Below are 12,144 nucleotides of genomic sequence, written 5' to 3'. Positions count from 1 at the left end.
ATGAAGAATATTAAAAACATTATGAGTCAGCTGTCTTCGGCAGTCCTTAAGGTACCAGCACAATAACACACTCAGCAAAATATCATCTAATTATCGTCATCGATAAAATCCCAGAAAATAGAGATATTATTTTGTGTCAATATCGCACACACCTAGCTTGAAGCAACACGGAGTCACAGCACGCAGCGTTTTGCATTAAACAGACAAAAATAACAAAACAACATTAAACTCCGGCAAGAAGATAAAGTCCTTTTTGCAAAATCATAGACATTTATTTACAAATCAAGTATAATAATGGGAACACTGAATGATCTTGGAGAGAGCTTTACCAAGCTGACTGTCGTAACCGAATGGGACCAGGGTTTAAAGGCTGAACGAATGACTGACAGCCACAGCGGAGAAAAGAGTTTGTGTGAACTTTAATGTAAGGACTTAAATATTCAAATGTAGCTTACATTAAAGGAATATGGTTTAGGGCTGCACGATTAATCGCATGCGATATTTAACGCGCATTTTGCGCAGCTCATCAGTGAACAACGGCTCTGTGTAGTTAATGCTGCTCAATGTGAAAGCACGCAGGTGATGGAGATTTACCGCTGATTACAGAACCGGCTTTCTGACAAGATGCGCGTTAAATATCGCATGCGATTAATCGTGCAGCCCTAATATGGTTTCTACGTGTATTTACACTTTGATTTGAATGAAAACAGCGCATCCGTGCAATGCAGCTGACACAGAAGAGCGTACGCTGCTTGCGTTCAGTGGATATTCTCCAAAATGGCGCCACGGTGATGCAGAGAGACACAGAGGAGACGAATTGTTGAATAAAGTCGTTATTTTTGTTTTCTTTGTGTACAAAAAGTATTCTCGTCACTTCATAACGTTACAGTTGAACCACTGATGGCAGATGGAATATTCTGACGATGTCTTTCATACTTTTCTGGACCTTGACATTGTAATTTACTAGGCAGTCAATGGGACAATCAGAAGCCTCCCGGTTTTCATTCAAAATATCTTAAATTGTGTTCCGAAGATGAACGAAGCTTTTGCGGGTTTGGAACGACATAGGGCTAAGTGATTAATGACAACATTTTCATTTTGGGGTGGAGTAACCCTTTAAGCTATCATATGGCTTCAGAAGTAACACAGAATAATACGCACAATCTCAGATTTGGATCGGCCCTCTCTGACCGATACCCGATCCGACAAAAAAATGGCAGTATCGGAGCCGATACCCGATATGAATATCGAATCGGCGCATCCCTAGTTGTTACTTGCACCCATAAAGTAAAACGCTTATAATAGGTTACCGTAAATCAATCAATAAAAAAAAAAGCATGTCCAGGTTTAGAGCTTTTGAGGGGCTTCTTTTTTGTGGTTTCTTGCTTGTGTTCTTAACAGACCTTTGATAAAATTTTGCATTTAGAACAGAAGGGCAGATGACTTTGCTTGCAGACTGTAAATCCTTGACAAGTTAAAACTTGCATGTTCATGAATTAAACATCACAGTGAAGTCTAACAGGCATAAGTCTTCAAAGCTAATTATTCCTTGGCTTGAAAACAAGGCCATTTTTTCCTGTGTATCAAGCTGATCTTCCAGGTATATGAAATCAGGAAATGTGTTCATTTCTAGGTAAACTGGGTCATAAGCATGCTGCAAACAAAAAAAATTACAAAAAAACAAGCCAATTTCCCCAACATGTACGCAAGTAAATGCACTGTCATTTCCTGTCAAAAAAATTATGCTTATTTGTAGGGTGGACAGCTCCCAAGGTCAAATTAATTTTACTAACAGGCAGATCAGCTATGACTCATTTTTTCCCAAACATACGGATCAAAGGCACCCTGTCGCACAAACACTAAATCACAGTGATGGGTGAATGTCTGTGTCCCTAACACAGATCATTAATGGACTCTCCAAACCACTATTAGTCGTTATCTATCTAATGCTTCACAGCCCCTCACTCTTTTCCTGCCTCCCACAAGCATGCAATGCTCTTCTGCAGCTAAAAACAGCCAGGCCGTGTGGCGGTGATGAATGCGGGGCTGAGCCAGATCTGTCACCGGAGAGCACAGAGATCCAGCACGATGACAGAAAGCAAGCCAGGGTGCTGACATCATCAGTGGCCCTGGAAGATCAACAGGGCTTTCCTTCAACAGATAATCATCCTATCCCACCAAGCTGTAGCAAAAAGCAAATGCTGGATCTTACAGTAGTCCTCTTCAATAAGAATATTTGTTTCTATGTCTTTCTATGTGTTCACAGCAACATTTTGGCGAGGTATCAAAATAACCTTCAACTTCACTGTAATAATGAATGTCTCTAAAAAGATCTCAACCAAACAAATGCTACGAGGAGGTAAATGAACACCTCTACATTTCTACTCTGCTGCTATAGCAGTACAGACAGTGAGTGGGAAGTGGCCAACCACAGAAGTGGATTGTTTTGACCTTTGAGACATACATTTTGCCCCAAGTCTTGATGACTGTCTTTTAATAGGAGTGTAAAGGATCAGATTGCTCATGGTTCAGTTCGGTTCACGGTTTTAGGGTCACGGTTCGGTACAGTTCTGTTCAGAATGTGCTATGTTCAGGGAAAAAAGAACTATGGTCAAATAAAAATAAAGAATATAATAACAAATAATCAAACTAAATGCAACAGCACAAATAAATACAATAGAGCTAAAATGCAAATAAAATAAACAGTGTTTTTTAGGTGTTTAACAGTCATTTTCAGGCACAGAAATTTTAAAGTAAACAAAAGTAAAAGAACGGTGCATATTTCACTGTATAAATTACAGACCAATCCTTGTTGAAGTTACAAAAACGATTCAATCAAGAAAAGTGAGTGATTTCTTTGTCTTTTGTTGTTTTACATTAAAAACACAGACAGCAGGAATACACTGCTGTTCTTTACAGATCCAGTACACTGATACTGATACATATGCATTGTCTTTCTCGACTGTTTACGTTCACTTAAGATTAGGGCTGCACGATTAATCGCATGCGATATTTAACGCGCATCTTATCAGTAAAGCCGGTCTGTAATCAGCGGTAAATCTCCATCACCTGCGTGCTTTCACATTGAGCAGCATTAACTACACAGAGCCGTTGTTCACTGACGAGCTGCGCTAAACCACGTTCATATTCGCGCGATTTTTTGCGCTGCTCATCAGTGAACAACGGCTCTGTGTAGTTAATGCTGCTCAATGTGAAAGCACGCAGGTGATGGAGATTTACCGCTGATTACAGACCGGCTTTACTGATAAGATGCGCGTTAAATATCGCATGCGATTAATCGTGCAGCCCTACTTAAGATCAATGATGTTCGCAAGGAGGATACTCACAAAGATGGGCATGTTGACATTTTTTTTGTTAGTTTGTCAATTCAAACACAAGTCTTGAAAGAGAAATCAATATTTGCATGGCACGTGCTGTCTTACGAGGCTCTCCGCATGTGCACACATGCACACACATCTTCAAACAGTGCGCAAGTTCTCAAGCGCTTATTCTTTGCTTGAATGTTTCAATTGACAATGCTTAAAAACACGAGTAAATGAGTTTAGTTTAAACACAGATAGTGTGTGCTGTTCATGTCTCACCTGCGTTCGAGCACTTTCAACACCTGGGAGACGAAGGTGTAAATGACTGGTATACTAGTGTGCATACGACATTCCATGTAGTTTGTCCACGTTTTTTGATCATTGCTGTTGTAATGTGGGAAGCCAACAGTACCAAGAGTACCGCAATACGTATCGTGGGTGCAGAAAGCACGGTTCTGTGATCAGCAGTAAATCTCCATTCGAAGGCCAGAGGGCGCTCTCGCGCTGAAACTCCAAATACGCCTCGCAGAAGAAACTCAGGAAATGCTTATAGCAGTTGCTGAATAAACAGAAGATTTAACTGCTTTCATTAATTCAACGTGATTAATAAACACATGACACTGACAATATATGGTTTATCTGAGATTGTCTTATTATAATTTTTATTATAATAAAGTATATAATAATGCAATGCTAATCGACATAGCCTTTATCACTGCTTAGAATACTATGAAATATGTTACGTGCCTTATTCTGTGTAAGAAGCCACATCATCTCACAGAAGGATTTATTTCAAACACTCGACTGACATTATGAAGTGAGTTTGGAGTAAAAACATGTTATTAAATGTGGTATTTTCACGTGCTTTCAGATGGAGCAGCATTTACTACACAGAGCCGTAGTTCACTGACAAGCTACGCAAACAGCTTTCATAATTGCAGATCGATTTCTTCTATTTCATAATCGCGCAATTAAATCGTCTGCAATTATGAACGCGATTTTGCTTAGCTTGTCAGTGAACTATGGCTCTGTGTAGTAAATGCTGCTCCATCTGAAAGCACGCGCTGGAGATTTACTACTAATCACAGGGGTTAAAGCAAAAAAAAATCTTTTGACTGAAAGTTTTTCCTCGGCTAAACCCCATTCCATTTTCTTCTTGTAATTGTCCTCCTAATTTAAAAAATTTAGGAGCGACTTCTAATCAATAATAATAATAATTTCTGATCAAGAATTAGCCTTTCTAATACGAGCTGACATCTGACTCAAAGTAACTTCAGGGGCATATTCTTTGTACCTTTGTAAATGCATTTTTCTAATTTTATTAAATGCATGCAGTGTTTCCTCTAGGATTTTTTTCCAGCTGTGGTGGCAGGACTATTTCCCATGGACCATGCCCCCTCCCCACCCAAGAATCATGTGCACTCAGAATTGAATTTATTTTAACTAAAAAAGACAAGTAAATAGTAAATAAGAAAATAAGAACAAATAAATTAATGACAATCAATAGCACAAACAAAAACAACAAGAAATGTTTTCAGTTAGGTCTAACTAATCTACTCAACTGTAAAATAACACTGGATAGTCTTCACTGTATAATGAAAGACAGCAGCAGGTTTATTTAGGCTGCTGTCTCTTTAAGACCTCATGCACAGATCTAATATACTGTTACACAGGGCTCTATGCTTACTTTTCTTTTTAGGAGTGCTTGTCTTCCTAATTAAAAAAATTTAGGAGCACCTTATCAAAAATTAGCCTTCCTAATACGTGGTGACATGTGACTCCTTAAAGTGACTTACAGGGGTATTTTCTTTTTGCCTTTGCAATGGCATCATTTTCAACTGTCAAATTCAAAAATGTATGTTTATAAGCTTTTTAAAATTTCTATTTAAAAAAATATAATAAGTAGAATAAGACAAATAAGTTACCAATCATATTAAATTAGTATTAATAAAAAATTAATTTGTACTACAGAGGGTGCACAGAACAACACACAAGTGGCTTTTTCAGACGTTTAATGAGGCTCAGAGGTGGCATGAGCGCAATTAAATTCATGTGGAGATTAATGTTTTAAATATAAAATTTTGAATACAGAAATATTAAATGATTTAAATAACTGAAATTATACTTAAAAATGAAACTGAAACCACCAGCAGATGGCGGCAAGTCACTGATTTTATCGCTGAATCATTCATTCAATTGATTCGTTCAAACGGGTAAACATGGGTAATCATGAATCACTGACTCACTAGATTTGTTCAAAAACGCACTTTCATTCATGAATGAAACACCGCTGTGTTTGCTTTTAGAGATGCGCAGCGGCTGAGCTGTTACTTTATTTGGAACTATTTTCGTTGATGAAATGGAGCAAAATCAGGCAGTACTTGTTTATTGAACTAAATCAATATCACATTTGCAAACTCCTTTAATAATTACTAAAAGCTGTCACTCTCCTTATCGCGATCTGTGGGCGCACAGAAAATGAGAGCGCGCGAGTGACTCAAAAGCACGTGCAAATGATACGTTCCGTCATCTGACATCGCGTTATAAGCAGGGAACCTGCGGGAATGAGTAGAATTATTATTAATAGCCGCAATCCCGCGCCGAAATTCAAGTCCTGCTCTGTGTTCTCTGCTAATAACCCGACTGTGAATGATGCGAGCGGCGTTATGTTGTCACTAGGGCTGTTGCGGTTCGTCGATTTTATTAAACTATTCGATTTTTAAAAATCCTCGACTTCATTTTGCTCACGTCGACTAACCGGCAAAATACCGGAAGTGGCGCATTTCACAGACGAGAATGTATAAAACACATTATTAGACTGTTTCCCAAGGCTGCATGATATATTAAACCCATTTCTGTTTTTCAAGGCTGCATGATATATTAAACCCATTTAAAAATCATAATTAAGCATAATTGTGAATTCACAAACGTTACGATTCAATTAAATAATTATATGCGATGCAGTTCTAATAGAGTAAATGTGCTTTAATTATTTACATGCTTGTAGGTTAAGTACATGCGTCACACAGCGGCTCCGTTCACAGTAGTTCCACAGGAACTGTTATCATTTACATGTGTGGAGCGTCTCAAACTCCATCTCTGCATGTTGTTGTGAGTTTGGGTTTATTATAACGTTCATCTGGGAACACAACATGCGCCATTTCATCAGATTTGTAAGGTAAATCATTTATAAATCTACGCAAACACAAGAGAATACATCGCAGTTTTAAAAATAAAAGCTCAAACCCTCATTCTGAGTTTACACGTTTTGATGTCCAAATATTCATTTAATTACAGTGGCTATAGCATTTCTGTCCTAAAGAAATGGCCAAATATTAAAGATTAAGTGTACATTTGAATGAAATGGTGCTTGGTCAATTAAACAAGGATTAGATCGCAGAGTAATGTGTAAAAACAATCGACAGGCCGTTGGCGCCCCCTGCAGGCCTTTGTTGTAACGTGTAATGTACATTAGCTCTATTGTTTATAATACATTATGTATTTTAACAATTTTGTTCAATAAAACCATGTGATTTCTTGCTTTTGATACTTTATTTGAACTAATTATTATTGCCTCATTGCTATTATACATGTGTTTTAAGTCATTTTAAAGGCTATTGTTCACGTACACCTATTTTTATTGCCACAAATTTTTTTTTTATAATTATAGGGCACTATGAAATCCGTTTTATTTCCAAATTCAGTTTTTTACATTTTCATTTTTCTATACTCTGTTTTAATGGTTAAATTAAATTTTATTAATCAAAAAGCCTGTCGAATTAATTGAGTTTTACAGTTTTATCTTTACCAAATTCTGTTTTCCATTATTTTCTGGATTCCATTTTAATGGTTCCATTAAATTTTAATAATCAAAAGCATCTCCAATTAATTGATTTTATTTTTTTTGTACTTTTTTTTTTTTTTTAATAAATTCTGGTAAATAATATTTCTGGTAAATACTCCTTTAAAAAGTGTTTTTTGATTATAATTTTATTATTTGTAGACTATAACACGTGGATATGTTGTCATTCTTACACTATAATACTGAACTTTGATTTCAATTATTTGGACTATGAGACTTCTTGCACTTTATGTTGCACTTTACTTTTTTACTTTTGGATTTCATTTGGTTTCATGAAATATAGTTTAATAAAATATTCTTAAGTAAAATTGTTGATTTTTTTTTGTAGGAAATTAATTGTTTAGATTAATTGATTAATCGATAAATTAGATAGATTAATCTAAATAAAAATAGTCATTAGTGGCAGCCCTAGTTGTCATTGAGAAGCTGCAGCCGTGGCAAGGATGATTTTTGGTGTGCCGGCAGAACAGCAACAAAGTGCTACATGTTTCTTTTCCCCTCATTTTTTTTCAATTGTCGGAAATCCATCGTAGTGACGGAAAACTTTAATTCCTGTAATCACAGAACCTGCTTTACTGACAAGATGCACATGACAATTGCATTCGATTAATCGTGCAGCCCTAGTAAATAGTTAGTTTGGGTTTTTAATTCATTATTTTCCACAGAAAAAAAAATAAGACAAAACTTCTGAAAAATAAAGAAAAACTAGGCCATAATTCACCTAAAAGTATAAACCAAGAGTTAGAATTTAACCAAGACCAGAAATTAACCAGGGCTTGAGACAGAAAAAGAGCCAAACAAAGCCCAAGTTAAGTAAATTGTGCTGGCAAAAATGCCCCCTGTAGCAAACTTCTGGTTGTTTGGGGGGTTTTGTTTGTTTGGTATGGAATAGCTGATATTTCATTAGATTCTATTCTGTTTGTCAAGTTATGGGTTTAAAACATCTAAAGACAACAACAGATATGATAAACACAATGAATAGGGGGAAAAAATCCTCCCAACAACTCCAAAACTTAACACAGCAAAACTGACAAAACTTTTTGTATGTTGATTTTATGATTAACAGCCACAATTGTTCAGAAAAAAATTTGTTTTAATTAATTCAATTAAAGTTACCTTAATGACACAACATACTGATTTTATATGGCTTGGGAAAAAAATCCACATCCACATAAAAAGGCAAAAAATAGCCCTGAAAATAAATTACAGGGGCAAATATTAATCCTTACTAAATAAATACATTTTTCTGAGAGATTATCGACCGAAATTAAGAAATATATCGTGATATCAATTTTGGCCATATCGTCCAGCCCTAATATATATTAGTGCAATTATGCCATTATTTTATAGGACAGAATAGAGGAGTAAAGTAGTAATGTGAGGAAAAAAGGCACAAAGATCAGGATAGGTGTCAGACTCAAATTCATTACTCCGTCATATCCATCATAAAAACTGACCACAAAGCTATGGCTCCAAGCCGACACTGATTTTAAAAGGGTAGTTCACACTAGGGCTGAACGATAAATCGCATGCGATATTTAACCGGCTTCACTGATAAGATGCGCGTTAAATATCGCATGCGATTTATCGTGCAGCCCTAGTTCACACACACACACACAAAATTGAACATTTTGTTATCATTTACTTACTCCCCATTGTTTGGTTACCAACATCTTCAAAATATCTTATTTTGTGTTCAACAGATGAAAGAAATTCATACAAGATTGGAAAAAACTTCAGGGTGAGTAAATTGACAAAAATTTTCATTTTTGGGTGAACTATGCCTTTAACCACATGCCCAAACTTATATAGACTAAATGATACCTGAGGATTTCAGGACATTAATTTGTGAGCAGTTTGTTACTAAGTAGTGGTCGACCGATATATCGACAAGGCCGATATATCGGCCGATATTTGGCATTTTTCAAATATCGGCATCAGCCGATAAGTTTTTCTGTTTGGCCGATGCGTTCGAGGCGGGACTTTTATTTTGGCGGCGCTGAGAACGGCAGCGCCTGAGCACACAGTGCTCACATTCTCCCTCTTGTTCGCTTTCGTCGTTCAGTTCTGTCTAATATGGATAGAAGTCTATCTAACAATCAGATAGAACTGTTAAACAAAGGAATTAAAATGTATACAAAAAAGTATTATAACGATTGCTTTAATATTATTAGTAATAGAAAGGCAAACATTATAATACTTTCTCAATTGCTGTCAGCATTCAGTAAATACGCATTAATATCATTTAAACAAATCTTTGAATGTCTAATCCGCGATCGACAAACTTTAAACTAGTGATTTCAAATTATGCTGCGCTTTATGCATTTGCCCACTGTCATATTCATTGCGTGCTGTATATAAAATGAGTGTTACCTTGGCTTTATTTGAAAAAAAATAATAATAATTATTCCCAATGCTCACAAACTTCCCAGAATACTGAGTGCCCTGTTGGTTACAGTGTTTACTTCCTTTTTAATTAGATTTTTATGAAATATTTATTTGTGAAAAATGAAAGTAGGCTTCTAAACAGGCCTATAAGTATGTTTATTTTACACAATTATTTTTAATCCATTTTCAAATGATTTCAAATTTCTTAAATATAAATTAAAATAAATAAAATTATAACGGCTTTATATCGGCCATCGGCCACCCTGCTTCCCAATATATCGGCATCGGCTGTCAAAAAACCCATATCGGTCGACCACTATTACTAACAGGAGATTATCTAAAAAAGCAAGTGACTTTTTATCGAAACTTCCAAATGAAAATATGTTTGTAATTTTCCAAATAACTCAATCTGAGTCAAGCAAATACAGGCCAATGCTGGTGTCAGAACCTGCTACAAACAACCAAAAAAAAAAAATCACATGGCAACTTCATCAACATGCTACACTGAGGGAACACTCACACCCATTCCACAATCACCTGACCAAAACAAGATTCACCTTCCTGTTTTGCGTAACTATGAGTGAATTTGCATCAGTCTAAATTAAACACTCGTCCTGATGGAGGTGGAATGTCTTATGACATTCTCTGCTCTCTCCTCCATGCCATTCTGCCCAATACAGTCCTTCATATCAAAGGCCAGCTGGAACAGGAACCTGCCACCTGGTTCTTAATAAAACAGATGGCTGTCCCAATTTCCACTGTGCTCCTAAAATTAATGATTAACTCACACCCAAATCACAGTGTACTCTGGAATAACACCTGCAGAAGGCTTACTAGATTACTATTAAATCCCTTAAACATACTTCACAAAGAAAAAACACTCCAAATGAAGAATAAAACACTGATTTTAGGCTTTATGACTGTGAGAGAGTCAGTAGTTGGTCCTTTAAATAGCCAAAAAACAATGTTGAAGGGTGTTACTATATTACTATTAAACACGGTCACAAAACATATCCCCGTTGCTCAAAATGTTGATTTATAAATGTCCTTACCTTTAAAGCATACTTATCCCCACTCCTCTTGTGAAAGATCTCCAGAACCCTGCCATTGATGCCCAGCCCCAAGACCTGGCTAGTGACCTTGTAGTCGTCAGTTATGGCATTTTTCTTGATCTGAAGTGAGGCTTTTCCCAGCATGAATTGGGCTGGATTCTGTTGTTGCTGCTGCTGCTGGTTTGGAAACTTCGGCGGACTGTTGGCGTTAGTCAGCATCTCCCAACTTTTTTCTTGCCTTAATATAACAACTAACGTTAGCTACTTCACCCGAACTTCAGACCTTTTTTTGGCAACACCCAAGGCGAAGATTTGCATCAGAGAGCTCGACTTCAGGCACATAAACGACGTTTAAAAGCGATAAAACTGTGAAACAAACCTTCTGATGCGCCGTTATGTCGGTTTCTTGGTGACTAGCTAAGCTAGCTAATATCCATGTCGAGGGTCAACCCACCAATTTAGGGCTCAGAGTTAAAAATGCGACTTACATAAAATCACTTCAAGCTTAAACGGCTTCGAAGTGTCACTGGCTATTCGAAAGAGCCGCCTAGCGAATTAAAAACACAAATGTCGATTTTAAAAGTCGAGTATGGCATTCCTTCTAACACTACTCATCTGCGAGACGCGCACTGGCCCTTCGCGACTTTCGGCCAGCGTCTTACTGCTCTGACGTCATAGCGGGCTTCGAAATGTTTGCGCTCTTAAAGGAGCCGCCACCTACTGAAAATGCATGTACACTGAAAGTGCAATTGAAATGATGTTTTGCACATAAAATGATGTATATATGATTAATATTATTAAATGATGAATATTAAATATAAAAATATTTACTTCATCATAAAAGCTTGCTGACCAGCTGCCAGACTGGAAAACTAAACCAGCAAGACCAAAAAAAACAATACAAAACCCATTTAGGCTAGTCATAGCAAGAAAAAGAACATCATTCAAACACTGTCGTCATTTTCTCAATTTATAGGCTTTATAAGTTTGTATTTTTGTGAAGTGGTATTTTATTTTTAATCTCGGCAAATATCAATAGGTGTCGCTGTTGTGTAAAAATAAATAAAAAAGTTAAGTGAGGTGAAAATATGTATAGCCACAAGAGGGCGCAGTCTACACGCGTTTCAAAGAATTTCACAGTCTTTTGTGAAAATATCCCTTTTATTTAAAAATTACAGTAATTACAGTCATTTATTATCATTTTTTTTTACAATACACGTGCAATAATAAATTTTTTTTTCAATTCATAAGGAAGATAGGCCCTATATGTAAACCAGTTGTGCACTTTTTGTACGTTCATAAAAAGAAAAGACGCAAGGGGGCGCTTTAGATTAATTTACCCTTTGAATACAACAGATTTGAAAACATTTCAACACTCTTGTTTTTGTATTATGAAATAGCAAAAAAGGAACAGAACAGACAAAAGGCACAGAACAGATTTATAGATTTTTTTTTTTTTGCAAAAGGAATCATTCACAAATAGCTTTAATAGTCAGCTGGTATTATTGAGAAATGGCTG

The 12,144-nt window shown here is 36.3% G+C and overlaps 1 protein-coding gene across 1 annotated transcript in view; it reads right to left on the bottom strand.

Annotated features, from left to right (window-relative positions):
- The window catches only part of LOC107675839 (MAP kinase-activated protein kinase 2-like), a 52,260-nt gene extending 40,969 nt beyond the window's left edge, over positions 1–11,291 (bottom strand). Inside the window, exon 1 of the mRNA XM_016470313.1 lies at positions 10,626–11,291. Coding sequence (XP_016325799.1) covers positions 10,626–10,844 — 219 coding nt within the window. The 5' untranslated portion in view covers positions 10,845–11,291. The remainder of the gene's footprint in view (positions 1–10,625) is intronic.
- Between the last annotated feature and the right edge of the window lie 853 nt (positions 11,292–12,144).

The sequence above is a fragment of the Sinocyclocheilus anshuiensis genome, unplaced genomic scaffold, assembly GCF_001515605.1.
Source record: "Sinocyclocheilus anshuiensis isolate Anshui unplaced genomic scaffold, SAMN03320099.WGS_v1.1 scaffold1640, whole genome shotgun sequence".
In the NCBI taxonomy this organism is placed as follows: Eukaryota; Metazoa; Chordata; class Actinopteri; order Cypriniformes; family Cyprinidae; genus Sinocyclocheilus; species Sinocyclocheilus anshuiensis.
Note: the sequence above shows the minus strand (reverse complement) of the source record. Positions and strands in the feature narration are given on the sequence as shown.